Source organism: Mus caroli, unplaced genomic scaffold, assembly GCF_978045245.1.
Source record: "Mus caroli unplaced genomic scaffold, Mus_caroli_1 scaffold_13, whole genome shotgun sequence".
In the NCBI taxonomy this organism is placed as follows: domain Eukaryota; kingdom Metazoa; phylum Chordata; class Mammalia; order Rodentia; family Muridae; genus Mus; species Mus caroli.
The window spans coordinates 28421073-28442429 of NW_028227268.1; the positions used below are offsets into that span (position 1 = coordinate 28421073).

Here is a 21357-nt window from a genome sequence, read left to right on the forward strand (position 1 = left end):
ATAATGTGGTTGCTGGGATTTGAACTCAGGACTTTAGAAGAGCAGTCAGTGCTCTTACCCGTTGGGCCATCTTGCCAGCCCCCCCCCCTTTTTCTTCTCGAATCAGTTTTTTATAGTCTAGGCAGACTTCAAACTTACTGTGTAGCTTACGATGACCTTGAACTTTTGACCTACCTTGGATGTGCTGGGATTACAGGCTTGTGAAACTACACCCAATCTAAGTAAAGTTGGGGATTCAACCCAAGGCTCTGTGCATGCCAAGCAAACATTCTACCCACCGAGCTAGAGACAATAGCTTTTCTTTTCCTCCTCCCCACCCCCTGCATATTCTGCCTGTGAAAAGTCTATTCTTGTCTTTTGCCCATTTTATAATTAGACTATGTGTGTTTAACTCTTTTTTGTTTGTTTGTTTTGCTTGAGATAAGCTTTTGCTAAGTTGTGCTGACTAGCCTGCAATTCACTATATAGATCAGGCTTGCCTTGAAATCACAGAGCTGTTTAACCTGCCTGGTTTTTTGAGAGACATATTCTCTCTATGTCATCCTGGTGGCCTCTAAGTCTTGATGATCCTGCTTCAGCCTTCCCAGTGCTGTGAATTCATCAGGGCAAGGCCCTTCTCATTGACCAACACCCCAGTCCCTCCATTTCATTAAAAAGAAAAGACAAAAAACAAAAAGCAAGCAAGCAAACAAACAAGTCATCTGGGCTGGCAAGCTGGTCCAGTGGCTATAAAGCACATACTGTCCTTGCAGAGGACCCAAGTTCCGTTCCTAGCACTCACATCAGATCATTAGTAACTGTTTGTAACTCCAGCGCCATTGGAACTGACGACTTCATACACTGACATACGCGCCATTGGAACTGACGACTTCATACACTGACATACGCGTGTACATCTAAATAAATAATAAGAGGCTGGAGAGATGGCTCAACGACGAAGAGCACTGTCTACTCTTCCAGAGGTCCTGAGTTTAATCCCCAGCAATCACGTGGTGGCTCACAACCATCTATAATGGGATCTGATGCCTTCTTCTGGCCTGAAGGTGTACATGAAGATAGAGTACTCATACATAAAATAAATACATCTCAATAAGCAAACAAATAAATAAATAATGCCGGATGTGGTTGCTCATGCCTTTAATCCCAGCACTCCGGAGGCAGACTCAGAGGGAGTCTCTGCGAGGAGGTCATGGCCGGCCTGATCTACTTAGTGAGTTCCAGAAAAGTCAGGGTTACATAATGAGACCCTACATACAATAATAACAACATTAATAAAACCCTCCTCCCGCGTTTTCTACCATCAGGTATTCACTATAATTCTTGGCTCTCAGGTAATAACAGGCTTTCTCCCTTCATGTAGGTCCTTTTGATTATCACTTCTGCAGAGATTTCTCAGCCTTAATTTTCCCCCCTGCTCTGTTCTTTCTTCACAGCACTTGCACTGTGTGTTCACTATCAATTTTCTCTTTATTGTCGCAATTCTCAACCCTACTAGTAAACTCCCAAGTAAGCTTCAACCCCAGGCTCTAGAATGTGCCTACCCGGCACATAGGATTCAGTACATTTGTTGCTTGACAGAACGAAGGGAAGGTGGAATGATGCGGTCACTGAAGCTCTAGTTGTGACTTCATGCAGTGTGAGCGCCACCTCTCGGGAAAAACTAGATTTCCTCGGGAACGGAGGAAGTGAGTCACAAGGCAGCCGTAGGGGAGAAACAGAAGATGGCCGCCAGATAGGGGGGGGAAAAATCCAAAACACCACACCCAGTGTCGGAAGTTAAACACTGGGCGAGTGCTCCCTAGAATGACGTCCGACTCCCCAGAAGAAGCGGGGACCGGCGGTGTACCGCCAAAAGGACTCCCCTGAATCGGAACTGTCCGAAAAGGTTCCGTGCGAGCAGCTGTGGGGAACCACGTGAGGCCGGGGCGCGTTTCCGGTGCGGGCAGTCGCAGCCGGCCGTAAAGCCTTGTCATCTGAAGGGGTAAGAGGGGTCGGGTGCTGAGGGGAACGAGACAAGTTGAGGGTTTAGGTGAATGGGGAGGGAGGTGGGCGTTCACTAAAGGGTGCACTCTCCGCGGGGTGTTAGGGAGATGGCAGGCAGGGAGACAGGTACAGACCTGTCAGCTTGACACGCCACGTGGGCTCGCCTTTGTCCGTGGCCGCAGTTCCTGTCCGGCTCGCGGCAGGGCTGTGCCTTATTCTCTTTCCAGTCCGCTGTTGGGCACAGAGTTGGTACTCGGGTGCTTGCTTGCTTGCTGAATGAGTGTGTGTGTGTGTGTGTGTGTGTGTGTGTGTGTGTGTGTGTGTGTGTGTGAGAAGAGAGAAAGAGAGATCGGTATGCAGGGGCTTTCATAGAGGACGTTTCAGCCATTTCTGAATAATCGTTCCTTCAGACATTCTCCAGCCAGTCTGTGGCTTCAGTCTTTCTCCTTATGGGAGGCGCGTTTGCCACTTAAAGCCTGCTCTTTGCTCCTATTGACTGCGAGACCCCGTGGTTTGCTATCAAAGCTAGGTGGGCTGGCTTAGATCAACTATGCAGGTTCCAGGTTACAGACCGGGCAGGCGAGAGGGGCAGGAAGTCAGGAACAAAAATGATCATGCAAAGGTTCATGCATGCCCTAGCTCACATGTGAACACCAGAAGGTAATTTTGTGGAGCGGGTTCGTGGGATCCAACACATGCCTGTGGTACAACTCACGGTCTGCTGAGCCGTCTAGCTGGCTCAGGCCTCATTCTTAGGGTATAAAATTAGAGGTGAACCCAAGTTTAGAAAGACAGAGCCAGGAGCTGGTGTTGTCTTAGGTATTGTCTTTCAAGGTGGAGTCTCCTTTCATCTTGTGAGGCAGTGTTCCCTGGAAATGGAACATTCTGGAATGGATGTTCTCCAGGTGTCTTCCTTCCAGGATGATGCTCCATGTTAGGTATTGGGCTGTGGTTCTCTCATAATCCACAGTTCATTGGTTAGTTACAATACTCATTGCCCTTTTCCCGTAATGCATAGTTTAATAAATGTTAATTGCTAGTCGTACATAATGGACTTTCAAATTTTTATCTTTTTATTCTCTGACAATTTTCTAAATGTATGTGATATATTTAGTCATTTCACCCCCTCCCCTTACACTCTCTCATCTAGCCTGAATTCTTCCAACAAGTTCCCTCCTACTTTCATGTCTTATATTTTTTCTGTGTGTGTGTGTGTTTGTGTGTGTTTCAATGAGTTTAATTGGAGTTGCTTGCTTGATGGATAGAGGCATGGACAGTTTACCGATGGCTACATCAGTGAAGACTGCCCCCCCCACCCCTTAATTGCCAATAATTGCCAATAGCTCCCAAGGCATGGATAAGGTCTTGGGCCTTCTGAGTTCCTCCCCTATCTATGATAGAACATAGTCATTGTTTGTTTGCTTTCCCATTTTCTTCTTTTCTTTTTTCCTTGCTTTTCTTTCTTTCTTCCTTCCTTCCTTTCTTCTTTTTTTTTTTTTTCCTTTGCTTTGCTTTGCTTTTTGAGTCAGGCTCTTATGTTGCCCAGGCTGGTCTGATTTTTTTTTTTTTTTTGTCCTTTTGCCTTAGCCTTCCTAAGGATATAATTACTGGCATGTATCCTCAGGCTTGGCTTTTCTCATTACATCCTGAGATGTGTCCCAAATTGCACAGGGCTGGGAAATCTCATTCTTTGTAAAAACCAAAGATGGTTGTCACATGACATATTCTCTAAAACTTCTTCTTTTTTTTTTTTTTTTTTTTTTTTTTTTTTGGTTTTTCGAGACAGGGTTTCTCTGGAATTCATTTTGTAGACCAGGCTGGCCTAGAACTCAGAAATCCGCCTGCCTCCGCCTCCCGAGTGCTGGGATTAAAGGTGTGCGCCATGTTTTTAAAAGAAATCTCCCGCCGGGCGTGGTGGCGCACACCTTTGATCCCAGCACTCGGGAGGCAGAGGCAGGCGGATTTCTGAGTTCTAGGCCAGCCTGGTCTACAAAGTGAGTTCCAGGACAGCCAGGACTACACAGAGAAACCCTGTCTCGAAAAACCAAAAAAAAAAAAAAAAAAGGTGTGCGCCACCACGCTCGGCTCTCTCTAAAACTCTTGCTGCCTTTAATGTCGGAGGTCAGACTGTCTTGTTCCAGATGTTGCTTTCCCTAGGAAAGCCACACCAGTGCAACACCCCTAATCTGTTTTACTGAAAAAGGTGCTGTCTTTTTGGTGTGTGTATGTCTTAGTTTTACATCTCTTTCCTTAGCTCCATCCCAGTAGATGCTCAATAGGGGGTTACTAAATCAATGGAATAGACATTTCAGTTCCTGGTTTTGAGCCCTCCCCCACTTCAGGATATTAATTTGTGGGTGAGTGAGCTGGGCAGGGATTGGGATTTTACTGGAGAGATTTGGGGTAGACATAGTAGATGAAAGCCAGCTTTATGGGGGTAATCCGCTTGAAAAGGATCATGATGAGCGAATCTCTTCAGTCCTGTTTCGTTTCCCTGCTTGCTTATCCACAGGACCATGGCCAACAGTGAGCGCACCTTCATCGCCATCAAGCCTGATGGGGTCCAGCGGGGGCTGGTGGGGGAGATCATCAAGCGGTTCGAGCAGAAGGGGTTCCGCCTTGTTGGTCTGAAGTTTCTGCAGGTGAGTGGACCTCTCCCTGCGTTGAGTCTTTGGAGCATAGCGGAGCATTGCACAGTAACTTCCGAGCTTGTCTTGTGTCCTGTCTAGACGTCTCCATGGTAGGCTATCTTGGAGCCTGAAAACCCTCTCAGTGACTAAGCTTGCTGGCTGAATCTTAGAACAAACCAAGTCATTTAGGGCTTTCAAAAATAGCAAGCTCTCTTTCCCCGGCCCAGCCTGAAGTCCCTCGTATTGCTGCAGGGCTGTAATTTCTGACGTGTTTTAGAGCTCTTGGTCTTTAGCCTCCTAAGCAGATAATTTTAGAGACCATCCTTCTAACTCCCACCCTCCGCTGGGAGGGAGAAAGTCTTCGCTTTACTGATTGTTATCTGATAGGGCCGACGTGACTCAGGCATGGTACACTGCGCTTTGGGGGAGAAATCTGCAGTGTGCTTGTGGGGTGCTTCTCTCCTGACAGAGCAGAGAAGGGAAACAAGCCTAACAGTCCTAGGAAATCCTCTACATACGTATTTGCCACAACTGGTCCGGAACTCTTCGGGATCCTTCCTGATCATCCCAAGTGCTTCGGCGCTGTGCATACTACCCACTCAGATAGCAGTATCCCAGTAAATGCCAAAGATTGACTGACCAAGAGCCCTTCTTCAGACAACTCTATGAAAGGTCAATTCTAATTCCCAATGCAAATGTATCAGGGGATAATATTTTTTTTTTCCCCATTAAAGTAATACGATTTTGGTTCCTTGAACATTTTAAATTTGATTTGCAGTATTGAGTTGTTGTTCTTGTTGTTCTTATTATTAATAGTAGTATTATCATTTTCCTGTTGTTTTTATGTATAGTCCTGGCTAGCTAGGAACCTGCTCTGTAGACCAGGCTGGCCACAAGCTCAGAGTGCTGCCTCTGTCTCTGCCTCCAGAGTGTCAGGATTATAGGGTATACCACCGTGCCTGGATGCAGTGTTGGCTTGTTTTTTGTTTTTTGTTTTAACAAATTTGTATTTAGGGGCTGCAGAGATGGCTCAGCAGTTAAGAGTATTGGTGCGCTTCCAGAGGTCCTGAGTTCAATTCCCAGCACCCATATAGTGGTTTATGACTGTCTGTAAAGGGATCTGATGCCCTCTTCTGGTTTACAGGTGTACATGCAGCAGAACACTCATACAAAAATTTTAAAAAACTTTAAAAATTGTATTAATGTGTATGTATGTGTGCCTATCTGTTGTAATGTGCACCGTGTATGTATAGGTGCATGTGATCAGAAAATGGTACCAGAACCCCAGGAACTTGGGTTATAAGTTGTGAGACACCTGATATGGGTGCAGGAACCATACTTAGGATCTCTGCAAGAGCAGCCCCCCTGAGCCATCTCTCCAGCCACCTGTTTCGTTATATGATTTTTTTAGTATAAGGAGTAGACTGTTGTTAATGCTAAGGGAGAACATGGTGGAATAATGAGAGTAGATGTGGGCTTGCATAGTGAATTAGGCCCTGGAGGTATAATGAAGTGATGCAGCCGTTCATCAAGCACTGTAGTAGTCTGGTGAGGAGTGACTGCGTGTCTTCTTCTCCACCTCTCATGACAGCTCCGAGAGGTACTCATTCCTGTCCTCACAGTTGCTAGGAGGAAACCGAGGCTTAAGGAGGTCAGATAATGCGTCTGGTAACACAGACAGTGAAATGGCTGGCACTGTAACTTGGGTCTCTCTGGCCCATAGGAACATTTTTCTCTCTTAACCCCATGTTTCTGTTGGGGCTATGGGTTTGGTGAAGAACGGAAGAGGAGATCCCTGCCATGTCTCTAAAGGGCTGTCCCATCAGCAATGGACTGGAGAAGGCAAGGGAAGCCTGAGCTCTCCCCACCCAAATAGAGTGTGCTCAGTCTTGTAGGCAACAGAATTGAGTGTCACGAGAAGGGAAGGGAAAGGCTGTGTGTGTTAGCTGGCACTTCTCCCAGCCCTCCTGTAGAGTAGGCAGGGTCAGACTGCATCCCTGTTTTGTGCAGGTTTGTTTTTTCAAGTGATGACCAATAGGTGGCTGAAGGCTAGGATAGCATATGTGTCTTCCCAGTGCAATGCTACGCCCGGCTGGTTGGATTCAACTCTAAGCTACTTGCTTCTGCGGCACTGGAAATTCAGAGGTCATCACTCTTCCCCTCTGGCGATGTGGAGGATGAATCTGGCTATATCTGATCTAGTTGCGAGCTCATGTTCTGAGCGGTGAGAGGGATGGGGGAAGAAACCAGCCTTCTGGTTCTTAGGGGCCTGGGGCCAACTCTCACCGTATGTTCTGTAACAGGCTTCAGAGGACCTTCTCAAGGAGCACTACACAGACCTGAAGGACCGCCCCTTCTTTACTGGCCTGGTGAAATACATGCACTCAGGACCAGTGGTTGCTATGGTGAGTCTGTGGGATGTAGATGGAATGACTCATTTGGGAGTAGAGCAGAGCGAGTGTTGCATTTCCTGTTTGGGTGGCAGGTCCTCTTTATTGTAGAGGAAACAGGCTGGTGGGATAGCCAGTCAGGATGAGAATTGGTTGTCGGATCTACAAAGAAAATGTGCATTTGCTTGCCAGCTGAAGACCAGGACTGGGAGAGATCAGGAGAGACTGGTGTGACTGAAGTTCCATGGAACACGGGGAACTTGGTTTATTTCAATATTCAGTTCATTGGTTTTCAACCTGTGGGTCAAGACCTCTTTGGGTTCGATTGACCCTTTTACAGGATCACCTAAGATGATTGGAAAACACAGATATTTACATGACACTTCATAATAGTAGCAACATTACAGTTATGAGGTAGCAACAAAAGTAATTTTATGGTTGGAGGTCACCATATGAGTAACTGTCTTTTAAAGGGTTGCAGCATTGGGAAGGTTGACAAGCACTGACTTATTCAAGAATGAGCTCACCATATCTATGCCAAGCTCCTTCCTAGATACTTTAGACACAGTTTTGAGACAAAATAGGTGTCTGTTTTCATTCATTCTTCCTAAAAATGATTCGTTGAGGCAGAGTCTTAATAGGTCGTCCAGCCTTGTGTCCTAGAATTCACCATGTAGCTTAGGCTGGCCACAGGTACTCCAGGCTGGCCTGGAGCTTTTGATTCTTCCACTTGAGAGTGTATTGGGATAACCACACCAGACACAACTTTGCTTTTTAAAGTACAGACAGAAGGTTGGGTTGGATGGTAAGGAGGAGGATGGGGTGAGAAGTGTTCAGGGACCACATGATGTCAGGACTCTGCTGTTATATTACCAGGGCTGGGAAGATATGGGAGGTGGCATGTTTAACATTTTATTTATTTGTTTTGGCTTTTTGAGACAGGGTCAGCCTTAGTCACTGCTCTGGTGCTGTGAAAAGACACCATGGCCAAGGCAATTCTTATAAAAGAAAGCATGTAATTAGAGCCTGCTTACAGTCTCAGTGGTTTAGTCTGCTATCATCATGGCAGGCATGCCTGTCTGCATGCAGGCAGACGTGATTGGAGAAATTGAGAGTTCTACATCCAGATCTGGAGGCCCCGGAAAAAGGTGCCATTGGGTCTGGCTTGGGCTTTTAAAACTCAAAGCTCACCCCAAGTGACACACTTCTTCCAAAAAGGCCACATCTGCTAATCCTTCTTAAGAAGGCCACTCCCTGGTGATTAAGCATTCAAATCTATATAAATAAGCCTTTAGGGCCATTTTTATTCAAACTACCACATTTCACTTTCTGGTCCCATAGACTTGAAGCTCTCTATCTTAATGCAAAAATGCATTCAGGGGGCTGGTGAGATGGCTCAGCGGTTAAGAGCACTGACTGCTCTTCAAAAGATCCAGAGTTCAAATCCCAGCAACCACATGGTGGCTCACAACCACCCATAACGAGATTTGGCGCCCTCTTCTGGTGTGTCTGAAGACAACTACAGTGTACTTACATATAATAAATAAATAAATCTTTAAAAAAAAATGCATTCAGTTCAACCTGAAGTTGGACTTCAGGTTCCCAGAGTCTGTCAGTCTCAGTATGTTTAAGAGTCCAAAGTTCAGAGTCTCTTCTGAAACTCCAAGCAGTCTCCTGTCACCCCTGTAAAATACAAATGAAAAGACAGATCATATACTTTGAACATACAGTGACAGCATACACATGGCCATTCCAAAACGGAAGGAAGGGAGCACCAGGAGGAAATCCTGAAGCAAAGCAGGCCCTCACCCAGCAGGACGAGCTCTGCACTGTACTCTGCATCTCCGCGTCTGAGGCCAACGTGCTCTTTGATCTCCTACTCCTTTCAGGAGTCCTCCTCCACTTACTTTCTTTCTCTCTCTCTCTCTCTCTTTCTTCCTTTCTTTCTCTCTTAAAGAACTATTTATTTATTTTATGTATATGAGCACACTGTAGCTATCTTCAGACACACCAGAAGAAGGCATCGGATCCCATTACAGATGGTTGGGAGCCACGGTGTGGTTGCTGGGATTTGAACTCAGGACCTCTGGAAGAGCAGTCAGTGTTCTTAACCGCTGAGCCATCTCTGTAGCCCTCCTTTCAGGATTATTGGCTGGCACACTTCTCTGTCTTGAGCTGGTTCTACACCCCATATGCAGCTTTCCTTGGCAGGTATCCCATGACTCTGGCATCTCCAATATCTTGGTGTTTCCAACACAGGATCTCTCTACGAAGCCCTGGATGTATTGGAACACTATATAGATCAGGCTGGCTTTACCGAGATCCACCTGCCTCTACCTCTAGGGTGGTGGGATAACCTTGGTGGCAGTATTTACCATTTCAAAAGATTGCTGGCAGGCACGTGGATGGGTCTGAATTGATCTTGGCAGGATAAGAGTAGGGACAGGTAGGTGACCAGCATCCTTAGTATTGGAACAAGTAGGTTTTCTGTTTGTCTAGTTGAATGAGGGGGTCCAGGAGCCATTGGCTTTGAATTTCCATGTGCCAGGTTTTCTACTGAGAGAGGGTTTCTTCCTTGACTGTATCTTCTGTTGTCTTTGGAGGTCTGGGAGGGACTGAATGTGGTGAAGACAGGCCGCGTGATGCTTGGAGAGACCAACCCCGCAGACTCTAAGCCTGGGACCATACGAGGAGACTTTTGCATCCAAGTTGGCAGGTAAGAGTTGATGTTTTCTACCCCTTTCCCAAATCCTAGCTACTTGCCACAGGAATTTGAGTCTCTGAGTCTAGAAATGAACATGATACCACCTGCAGGCCAGTTCATTTTATTTGTTAATTTTAGCTTTTAAAGTTTACTTTTATTTTTTTTCTTTATGTGTATGGATAGTTTGCCTGCATGTATGTGTACCACTTTCATGACTAGTGCCCAGAGAGGCTAGAAGAGGGCATTGGATTCCCCTGAACTGGACTTATAGCTAGTTTTGAGCCCCATGTGGATCCTAGGAACTAAACCCAGGTTCTCTGGAGGACTAGCCAATGCTCTTAAAACTGAGCCATCACTGAGCTGGTGAGATGGCTCAGTGGTTAAGAGCACTTACTGCTCTTCCAGAGGTCCTGAGTTTAATTCCCAGCAACCACATGGTGACTCACAACCATCTGTAAAGAGATCTGATGCCCGCTTCTGGTGTGTCTGAAGATAGCTACAGTATACGCACATACATAAAATAAATACAATCTTAAAAACAAAACCCAAGCCAGGAGTGGTGGCGCACACCTTTAATCCCAGCACTCAGGAGGCAGAGGCAGGCGGATTTCTGAGTTCGAGGCCAGCCTGGTCTACAAAGTGAATTCCAGGACAGCCAGGGCTACAGAGAAACCCTGTTTTGGAAAAAAAAAAAAAAAAAACGAAAACAAAAAAACCCCAAAAAACCCCAAAACCCCAAAAATCTGAGTCATCTCTTCTGCTGCTAGTTTAGTTGTTTCTTGAGACAATGTCTAAAGTAGGCTAGCTGGCCTCAAAATTGCTATGTAGCTGAGGCTATCCTTGAATTTCTGATGCCCCAAACCCCTACCCCTCTCTCAAATGCTGGGATTACAGACACTGGCCATTCCACCAGGTTTCAGGTCACTTTAAAATATGAATTTTGTCTTCCTGCCTCTGAAGGCAGAGGCTGACTTGCTTGCTTGGTCCCATTGGCTGTGCCTTTCTTGAACAGAGAGCCTGACCAGCATCTTCCCTGAAGGCTCGGGCTGCTCACAGGAAGTCCTTCTTTCCATGTTGTTCTGAAGTACTTGGGACTCTGGCTTTTCTGATGCCATGGCCTTCCGCTATCCATAGTCGAGCGCAAGGGGCTGTGGGCAGGCTTATCTCTCCCGTTTGTAATGATGTCACCTCTCTCCCCACCCAGGAACATCATTCACGGCAGCGATTCTGTGAAGAGCGCAGAGAAGGAGATCAGCTTGTGGTTTCAGCCTGAAGAGCTGGTGGAGTATAAGAGCTGTGCACAGAACTGGATCTATGAGTGACAGGACGGTCCTGGTTTTCTACCTGCTTTCTCTTGTTCTCACAGGCAGGGGACCAGCAACCCTAGATATTTCTGGAACTTCTTTGACCTGGAAGGAACCTCTGGGAGCTGTGACTCCCTGTGCGGTGTTACGTGCCACTGTTAGATTAAAGTGTTTAATCTGTACTTTGTATTGCTGTACAGCTCTCCATTCCTTACCTCCTTCAGGCTTCTGGATAACCTGAGTGGACAGAATGTAAATGTTTTACAAATTACTTATATTGGCCTCATGTGCACACAGAGATTCTTTTCATTTGTGGTTTGAGCCACCACCCTGAAACACAAGGGCATTTCTTTGTCTGTCATCTCCCTTCCTATCACCTGTGTTCTGTTCTCTCCTGGCACAGTCAGACAAGAATTTGTGTGGAGGATGTGTGAGGTTGTTAAAACTGTTCTGGGAACAGAGAATTCATTAGAAATAAAGATGTCAAGCCAAGGCTGTTGGCCCAGGCCTGTAATTCTAACACTCAGGAGACAGAGGCAGGGGGATGAATTCCAGGCCAGCCTAGACTACATAGTGAAACCTTGTCAAAACAAAACAAATCAAACAGCTGGGCGGAGTGGAGCACGCCTTTTAATCCCAGCACTCGGGAGGCAGAGGCACTCTCTCAAAAAACCAAAACAGGAAAACAGCAATCCCCCACCGGCTGGGGATATAGCTTAGTTGGAAGAGAGAGTCTGGCCTAACGTACACGAAGCCTTGGGTTCTATCCCCAGCACTGCAGAATGCCATGGTAGTATTGTGATCCAGCACTCAGGAGGTAGGATCAGAAGTCCTTGGGTTCTATCCCCAGCACCACAGAATGCCATGGTAGTACTGTGATCCAGCACTCAGGAGGTAGGATCAGAAGTCCTTGGGTTCTATCCCCAGCACCACAGAATGCCATGGTAGTACTGTGATCCAGCACTCAGGAGGTAGGATCAGAAGTCCTTGGGTTCTATCCCCAGCACCACAGAATGCCATGGTAGTACTGTGATCCAGCACTCAGGAAGTAGGATCAGAAGTTCAGAGTTGTCCTCAGCTTTATAGTTTGAGGCCAGCCTGGCTATACAAGAACTTCTCTTAAAAAAAAAAAAAAAAAAGCTGGATGGTGGTGGCTCATGTCTTTAATCCTAGCACTCAGGAGGCAGGGGTAGGTAGTTCAAGATCAGCCTGGTCTGCAGAGTAAGTTCCAAGACAACCAGGGAAAGACAGAAACTCTGTCTTGAAAGACAAAACAACAAGCAAAAACCAACAACAAACTAAGAAAATCGTGAGAAGTTGTAGCTACCATCAGATCAGAAAACCCATGTCTACTGTAGGCCTGGGACCGTCAGCTGGAGTCCAATGAAGGGTCCTTCTACTGTGGGCTAGGGAGGTATGTGACCTGACAAAGGGGTAACTGACTCTTCACCTGACAGGTAAGGTCAGTGAAATCTGCAGATTCTCACTTCAGGCTGAGAATGAAGGAAATGGGCCCAGAGTGAGGGAAAATGGCAGTCGGTGCTCTGTTAATTGAGGTGTAGGACAGTGGAGAGGTATGACGGGCTGGTACCCACCTGAGTAGTTATAGGCGACCAGTTGGGCTGGAGCCACAAGGCTGATAACCTGAGTTTGGAGGTTAGCCGACCTCATCCCATCTCAGGTTTTGAGTAGTACTGGTGTCATAGAGAACATAGAGAGCTTGCTGGTCCCTTTAGAGACGCTGGGAGGCATTAAAGCAGGGTATATTCTCTTGATGAGACCAGGGCTAGAGTCACTTGAAATCAGTGTTCATTGGGAATCAAATAAAAAAAATAAAAAAAGGAAAGCAATTGCAGGTCCAAGTGCCCAGTGTGTAGAGCCTGTCTGAGAGAACTTTAGAGTTTAATTGCTCATCCTAATGGCCAGAGAGCAGAGAGCTGTTCTGTCCGAGCAGGTCTTTAGCCAGGGCTGATGCAATGGAGCTGGAGGAGGTTTCAGGCATTTTGACTCATCTGGGCTAGTTAGGCTCAGTGCTTTGGGCAATGTCCTAAACCTCTTTACTGGGATGTTCGGGGCCCCGGCTCAAGCTCCAAGCATGCTGGGAGGAGCAGCAGCTGGTTCACAGAGTGCTCAACATGCTGCAGTTTTCTTTTGGGTGGGATCTGGATCTGGAAATGAAGCAGATGTGGGCACTGGGGGCACCTTTAGGGTACTGGTGGCTTGCCAAGAAGACAGGAGGTAAAGACTGCAAGTTGACAGGCCTGGCTTCTAAGAATACAGAGTCTGGAGTACTGGAGGTTGGACCAAGGCCTTGTGCATGCTACACAAGTAGACCTACCACAGAGCTAAATATTCAGTGCTCCCTACCTTCATGTAGTCGAGACTGGTCTTTAATTCTAGTGTAGCCAAGGATGGACCACTTTACCCACTCCAGCCCCTCTCTTTGTATGTATTCCTTAAAAACTTATTTTTATCAAATTATGTGTAGGTGTCTGTGTTGCATGTGGGTATGTGCACATAAGGGCATGTCCTTGGAGATGGGAGGTTCCAGATTCTATGGAACTGGAGTTACAGTTGTGAGCCACCTGAAGTGTGTGGTTGCTGGGACTTGAACTCTGGCCCCTGGAAGAGCAGCAAGTGCTCTTAACTACAAAGCCAGCTCTCCAACACATTATTTTGTATATTTTAAGACAGACCAGGCTGACTTTGAACTGGGTAGCAGTGGCTGCCCTTTCCTGATCCTCCTGCCTCCACCTCCCAAAAGCTAGCACTACAGGCAAGTGTCATCTCTCACACCTGGTTTTGCTTCTTATTTTGAGATAGTCTCATGTACTAAATTCACCAGGCTGGCCTTGAATTTCCTCTGAAGTCTAGGCAGGCCGTCAACTTCTACAAAAATCTAGAATCTTGCCAGGGGTGTCTCAGGTTGAAGTGGGTAGCCTGATACTCCGTAGGTAGTGCTCTGTGTGCAGGAATCCCAGACTCAGGGTGGCATCAGCGCCTCTAGAGGAAAGGTAGGCGAGGTGACAGTCAGCTGGGAGCTGGCCCTAGTGTCAAGACAGCTACAGTGTACTTACATGTAATAAATAAATAAATCTTAAAAAAAAAAAAAAGAGGCATGGGTTATCTTAGGAATTTGAAAGTCATTCTGAGACTGGGACAGATGGCCTTCTGAGGAGGGGCCTGGAGACAGACTTGGCTCCTAGGGAAGTTGTCATTTTGGGTGAGGAAGACTAAGCTCAAGTAGAGAGGAAAGAACAGAGGGCCGAATTTCGGAGATAGGAAAAACTCGGGGTATCTCAGAGCATGGAGAGTCCAGCTGAGCGCGGATGTCGCAGGGAAGCGTGAATGCAGATGTCTCCTGGAATAAATTCAGGACCTGGTCTCCGAACCTGAAGCCTGTAGCTGCAAAGAGCAGGCGGACTTGGGTGGAGTACAAATCACTTCCTGCCCCGCAGCCCTCCGCAGCCCTGCAAGGCGAGGGCGTGCACCCGGAGCCTTTGGGCGGGGACAGAGACGACTGGCAAGACTAGGCAGCCTGAGCGTCCCGGGTTGGGCAGCGGGGTCCTCCGGGGTGTGGCGTCTCTCGTCCCGCCCCGCGTCCCTCCTCTCTCCGCGCCGGCTGGTGGTCGTTTTAGTCTCTTTGCTTCTGTCGCTCATCACAGACACCAGCCGACCCACCTGCTTTCGGTAAGGCTAAGATGCACTCCCCGCCCCGACATCAGCTCACCTCAGGCTCCCGCAGTCCTCTTTCTGGGCTTCTCGGGCGGGGCAGAAGTATCTGGAAAGCCACGTGTCCTCCGCAGCGGCGGCGGTGGCAGGAACCCACGTGGCTTCCTTGGGCTGGCTTGGGTCGGCCGGGCCTCAACGACTACACTTCTTGCCTCCACAGGACCATGGCCAACCTCGAGCGTACCTTCATTGCCATCAAGCCAGATGGCGTGCAGCGCGGCCTGGTGGGCGAGATCATCAAGCGATTCGAGCAGAAGGGGTTCCGCCTGGTGGCCATGAAGTTCCTTCGGGTAACAACGCCCTTCGCCCCCTATCCCTCTGCTGCTGGGTGGCGGGAGTTTGGTTCTCCCGCCAGTAGTTTGGCCTCGTCGCCTTTTGGAGTCGGAGTCAGGCCTCCTGGCTGATTTCACTCCCACGAGAATCCTTTTGACCTCCGCCTCTCACCAGACGTTGGTGGCTCGCTGGCCCTTCCCCAGGCCGGGGAGGACAGACGCCCTTGGGAAGGTTAAGTGGAGGTAACGTGACTGGTGTCGGTGCCCAGGCCTGGCTTCCCTCCCGCAGTGTGTCCTGGTCCTGTCCGTCTCGCAAAAGGTTTCTAGTCTGCTTGTGTTGTCTTGTGGGGTAGCAAGGATTGGAGAGAGCCTGAAACCCACCCTGTACAATTGAAATTCTTTTGTGCTTGAGCCGAAACTTCCAGATCACCGAGGCTGCATCTCTCCTTGGCATAGAATAGTAACTATTTGACAAGGTATGTGGCCACCAGCTGAAGGTGTAGTTCATGAGGTCTAGAGTCAACCCCTCCTAAACAGCAGGGTGTGGTGGCACACACTCAAATCTCAGCACATAAAGGTGGAGATAAGAAAATCTGGGTCAGCCTGGCGGTGGTGGCACACGCCTTTAATCCCAGCATTGGGAGGCAGAAACAGGCGGATTTCTGAGTTTTTTGAGGCCAGCCTGGTCTATAGAGTGAGTTCCAGGACAGCCAGGAGCTACACAGAGAAACTCCACAAAAACAAAAGAGAAGAATAAAGAAAATCTGAGCCGAGCGTGGTGGTGCACGCCTTTAATCCCAGCACTCGGGAGACAGAGGCAGGCGGATTTCTGAGTTCGAGGCCAACCTGGTCTACAAGGTGTGTTCCAGGACAGCCAGGACTATACAGAGAAACCCTGTCTTCAAAAGAAAAAAAAAAAAAGAAAAAAGGAAAAAAAGAAAAGAAAAGAAAATCTGGGTCACCCTTGGCTATACCTGGAGTTTAAGGCCAGGTCTGGATCCCATGAGACCCATTTTTTTTTTTTTTTTTTTTTTTAAAAAAAAACAAGGTTACTTTTTTTATTTTTTATTTTGGTTTTTCGAGACAGGGTTTCTCTGGCTGTCCTGGCCTGTCAGTGTAGCCCTGACTGTCCTGGAACTCACTCTGTAGACCAGAAATCCGCCTGCCTCTGTCTCCCAAGTGCTGGGATTAAAGGCTTGTGCCACCATGCCCGGCAACAAGGTTACTTTTAAAGTTTGAATATCTACTGAAATATAACGAAGGCCATCAGTTTTGTTCTTGGGGCTGGAGAGAAGGCTCCATGGTGACTTTGCTCTTCCAGAGGATGGGTTCAGTTCCCATTCATTATTCACAGGACAGCTAAGAACTGAAACTCCAGTCTTAGGGGATCTGACACCCTCTTCTGGCCTTGGAGCACGAGACATGCACAGATACTCGTGCAGGCCAAGCACCCATACACACGATTACTTTAAAGTAAAAACAAGAAAAAGCAGGGCATAGTGGCTTACACCTTTAATATCAGTGGAGCCAGAGGCAGGTAAATTTCTTGAGTTTGAGGCTAGCCTGGTCTACAGAGTGAATTCCAGGCCAACCATGGCTGTACAGACTGTCTCAAAAACAAGACAGAGAAAGCGTTCTTGGGGTTGGAGAGAGGGCTCAGCAGTTGAGTATTTATTGTTGAGATCAGGAGTTTGGTTCCCAGTACTTATGGTGGCTCACAACCCTCTCTAATTTCAGTTCCAGGGGACCTGATGTCTTCTGGCCTCTGGGCACCAGGCACAAATGCAGGCACAACCCCCATACACATAAATCTTTAAATCTCAAGTTTGTCGTCTGAAATGTTTAAAAGGTTCTGTTGAGCAGGGGAACCTGAGGTTACTGACACATTCAGTCAATATTTCACTTCCCAAAACTTGCTTCAAACCACTTCTATAGTGTTAAATCCTTAACATCACTGACTATGTAAGAGTCTTTATTTATTTTGGTTTTTCTAGACTGGGTTTCTCTGTAGCCCTGGCTTTCTTGGAACTTGCTCTATAGGCCAAGCTATCCTTGAAATCAGATCCGTCTATCTCTGCCTCCAAAATCAAAAACTCCAAGTGCTGGGATCAAAGGGGTGCGCCACCACTGGCTCTTATTTTTTTAAGACAAGGTTTCTATCCCAGGTTGGCCTGGAACTTGGGGTTCCCCCCTCTGTCTCCCAAGTGCTGGGATTGCAGGCATGAGCTACCAGCTCATTTTGTAAACACTTGCAATTTTTGTCTTGTGTATGGTGTGTTTGTGTGCGAGCATTGGTCCTACCATCTTGAGACAGTCTCCTGGTCACTGCTGCATATATACTCCGGGACAGCTGGCCAGTGAGTCTCCAGGTTCTCGTCTGCCTTCACCTCCCTTCTCTGGGTGGGACGTTCTTCGGGTTCAGGTCTGCATGCCTGTACTTGATCCCCACGTGCTTCCCGCACGGAGTCTTCCTCCTTTTAAACCTGGTGCAGGAGACTGAACCCAAGGCCTTTCACAGGTCAGGCGAGCACTTGTCCACTGAGCTATATATTCCCAGCTCAGGTTGCCTTTCTGATCAGATCAGGGTTTTTGATTTTTCTGCCACAATGTGTCGGTTTCATGGTATGGATCCTTGTTAATTTATTGAACTACCAAACCCGAGAACCTGTTGTGTTGGAAAGCCCACACTCACCCCCAGGGTGGGCTACAACCATATCTAAGCCTTTCCAATCCGTTCGCCAATGGGATCGTCTCTCTGCCAGGCCTCTGAAGAACACCTGAAGCAGCATTACATCGACCTGAAAGACCGTCCTTTCTTCCCGGGGCTGGTGAAGTACATGAACTCGGGGCCCGTGGTGGCCATGGTGAGTGCTTGTGCTTGTGAAGGGCTGAGGTGGGCAGTTACTCTGGTCTTTCTTTTTTGGGACTGGCTTTTGCCTTGTGGCCCAGACTGGCCTGGGACTCGAGTCTGTACCTCTTTAGTACTGGAATTATAGACTGGCAGGAGTAAGCCAACTATGTGTTTGGAAGGTGAAAGAACAGGGAGTCAGATTTTAGGAGAGGCTGGACAATAGGTTCCTGGTGCCCACTCAGGCTGACTCCCACCACTCCAGCTTCAGGAATCTGACCCCTCTGGCCTACGTAGGCGCCAGTACTCCCCATGGACACATTGTGTACACAGGGTTAAGAAAAGATCTTAAGGCAGATCATGGTAGGGCTAGTCAGCTTTCAAAGGAGCACTGTTTCCCACAGGTACTTTTGATCATACTTTTCCTAGATATCAGAGTTGCCCAAGGTCTCTGGCCTTGACTGTCTCTGCGTGCCTTCGATGTCCCCATGGGAATGATGGCAAAGTGCAAGGAAAATTGTCACAGAGCACTTCCTGTTCCCAGACTAGTCCTTTTAGTTTCTTTTATAATTAACCCTTGCCCTCTCTTGCCCTCTCAGGTTACTAGGTCCTTTCCACCGGTCCCTGCCTGTTCTGTCCCCAGACTGTCCTCCCCCCTCCCCCCACTTTTTTTTTTTTGATGAGTAGTGTTTTCCTATGTCCTACTTATATATTTAAAACAGGCTCTTGCTCTCTGCAGGGCTTATCTGCCCATAGTGCCATCCCTTTGATCTTACAGATGGATGAATAGGAGTGTTTGTTCTTAATGGTCTCAGTAATTGTCTTTTGTCTGCTGAAGGTCTGGGAGGGGCTCAATGTGGTGAAAACTGGCCGAGTGATGCTGGGGGAGACAAATCCAGCTGATTCAAAACCAGGCACCATCCGTGGGGATTTCTGCATTCAAGTTGGCAGGTAAGGGTGTGTGTCTGTGTGGGATAATGAATTTTGAACTTGAATGTATATAACACTTTGGGCATATCCCAAGGTTTGGAAAACCTGAACTTAATATTAAGAACGATTGCTGTAATTGAGACACTGCAGACGGCTGCATGTGATTGTTCCTATGTGGGAAACAATGGGTTTCAACCTCATCCAATTTATTACTGTGTGTATGGCTATGACACCTAGCCCTTTGATTCCCTTAGCTTTAAATTGTACTCAAACTTTGCATATTCAAATGGAATAAAGGAGGCTGGTGAGATGGCTCAGTGGTTAAGAGCACCGAAAGTCCCAGCAACCACATGGTGGCTCACAACCATCCGTAACAAAATCTGATGCCCTCTTCTGGAGTATCTGAGGACAGCTACTGTGTACTTACATATAATAAATAAATAAATCTTAAAAAAAAACCCAGAAAACAAAAAACAAATGGAATAAAGGGATTGTACCTAATAAGCATGGTAGGTTTGATTTGTAAATTACTTCTAAGAAAATGAAAGCCAGGCCTGGTGGCTCACACCTTTTACTCCTAGCTTTGGAGAGCCAGAGGCAGAGCAGGTATATAGTGAGTTCTGGGACAGCCAGAGCTACATAGTAAGACCGATTGGTCTTGAAAAACTAAAGAAACAACAAAACTCCCTAAAAATTCTTAGTGTGATAGACATTAATCACAGCACATCCCAGGCACCTCTGAATTTGAGGCTAGCCTGGTCTATGGAAGGAGTTTCAGGACACTCAGGGCTACACAACGAAACCCTGTCTCCAAAAGACACACCTCCAAAATCCAAACAAACCAGATAAGGAGGTAGGGGCAGGATGATCAGAAACTTCAAGGTCAGTTTTAGTTGCATAGGAAATTTGGGACTAGCCTTACCCACTCCCCAAAGCCGCAGGACTGGCTCTAAACTGGCATTTGGAGGCTTGCCCACTTCTGGTTTTTTTGTTTTTGTCCTTTTCTAGCAGTAGCAATCTTGGGTTATAAATACTAAGCTCTTTTTATTTGAGCACCTTTATAGCTTTGTACTTTTTTGGTACCCTTAAAGTTTTTGTCCCTAGTGTTTTGCTTGCATGTATTATGTGCACCCAGGGGTCAGATGAGGTTATCAGATGCTCTGTAACATGGCTGTGAACTACCATGTGAACCCAAAGTTGGGTTTTTTGCAAGAACAAAAAGTAGCCCTAGCTGTCCTGGAACTCACTTTGTAGACGAGGCTGGCCTTGAACACAGAAATCCACCTGCCTCTGCCTCCCAAGTGCTGGGATTAAAGGCGTGCGCCACCACGCCCAGTGCAAGAAGTACTCTTAACTGTTGAGCCTTCTCTTTAGTCCCATCCTAATGGATTTTAGTTAAATGACTTACTATTTGCCTTACTGAAGATTCAATGTAGGGCCTCATATTGTCCGGGTAAGCATTCTAGTATTGAGTTCTGTGTCAGTCCTACGGTCAGTTTTGGAATGCTTCGGGTGGGGGTGGGGCAGAGAATGTAATTATTCAGTGTCAGGTAAAAAGGTCTGCAATGTCTGCCCCATGCTGTTATCTAGTGAATGGACTCTGGCCTCATAACAAGGGCTAGAGAGATGGCTCAAAGGTTAAGAGCACTGGCTGTTCTTCCAGAGGTCCTGAGTTCAATTCCCAGCAAACACATGGTGGCACACAAACATCTATAAGATCTGGTGCCCTCTTCTGGCTTGCAGGCAAGTCTTAAAACACAGTAACAAATGAGCTTTTTTTCTTAGGAACATCATTCATGGCAGTGATTCAGTGGAGAGTGCTGAGAAAGAGATCCATCTATGGTTTAAGCCGGAAGAACTGATCGACTACAAGTCTTGTGCCCATGACTGGGTGTATGAGTAGATGTGAAGAAACCAGAGCCCTTTTCAGCACTACTGATGGGTTTCTGGGCAGAGCTCTTCATCCCACTGACAGGATGGATCATCTTTTTTAAAACAATAAAGACTTTGGAACTGGGTGTGCAGTGTTCTGTACTCTTCTGCTAGAACTAAATGAAGTGGTTTTGTTCTGAGGCTAGGATAGCATGAGATGAAGTGGTTCTACTGTGAACAATCAGTCTGATCTCAGAAACGAGCTAGAGATCAAGACACGTATCCAGGAGAGGTAGTGGGGGAGAGTCAGAGTGTGATACTGACAGTTCAGGGAAATAAATATCTCTAAATTGCACTAGCTAACAGAGGAATGTGTGTTTCTCTGCAAGATGTGTGTGAACAACAGATGATGTCTTTGTTGATTCACAGATGTAAAAGCATACTGTAGGAATGAAGGGTTAAAGGAGCAGCTGAGGTACTCATGTATTCCTGCAGCCTTATTCCCTCCCTGATGGCATGCAGTTGAGCGTTCTGCTTGCATGCACGTGTGGGTCTAGTTTGTAGTGGCGCCTGATTGCCTAGAACTGGATTTATGAATGTCAACTGCCATGTGAGTGCACTGGGTCACCAACCATCTCTTCCCTTAACACATTCCCCTGCAGTAGAATGTATGTATACTGGTGTGGGTGGTC

The 21357-nt window shown here is 47.1% G+C and overlaps 1 protein-coding gene across 3 annotated transcripts; it reads left to right on the forward strand.

Moving 5' to 3' along the window:
• Positions 1-1697: 1697 nt before the first annotated feature.
• Nme1 (NME/NM23 nucleoside diphosphate kinase 1) lies at positions 1698-20811 on the forward strand. 3 transcript variants are annotated; one of them, XM_085829666.1, is made up of 8 exons: positions 1755-1981; positions 4496-4625; positions 6917-7018; positions 9607-9719; positions 14904-15033; positions 17778-17879; positions 18702-18814; positions 20579-20811. In XM_085829666.1, exons 2-8 carry the CDS (start codon positions 4500-4502, stop codon positions 20694-20696), a joined length of 804 nt encoding a protein of 267 aa, XP_085685792.1. In that variant the 5' UTR covers positions 1755-1981; positions 4496-4499; the 3' UTR covers positions 20697-20811. The 3 variants fall into 3 exon arrangements, with proteins under 3 accessions (XP_021031503.1, XP_085685792.1, XP_021031502.1); XM_021175844.2 differs by lacking the exons at positions 14904-15033; positions 17778-17879; positions 18702-18814; positions 20579-20811 and adding an exon at positions 10912-11503 and having other exon boundaries at positions 1698-1981; XM_021175843.3 differs by lacking the exons at positions 1755-1981; positions 4496-4625; positions 6917-7018; positions 9607-9719 and adding an exon at positions 14563-14701.
• The last annotated feature ends 546 nt before the right edge of the window (positions 20812-21357 follow it).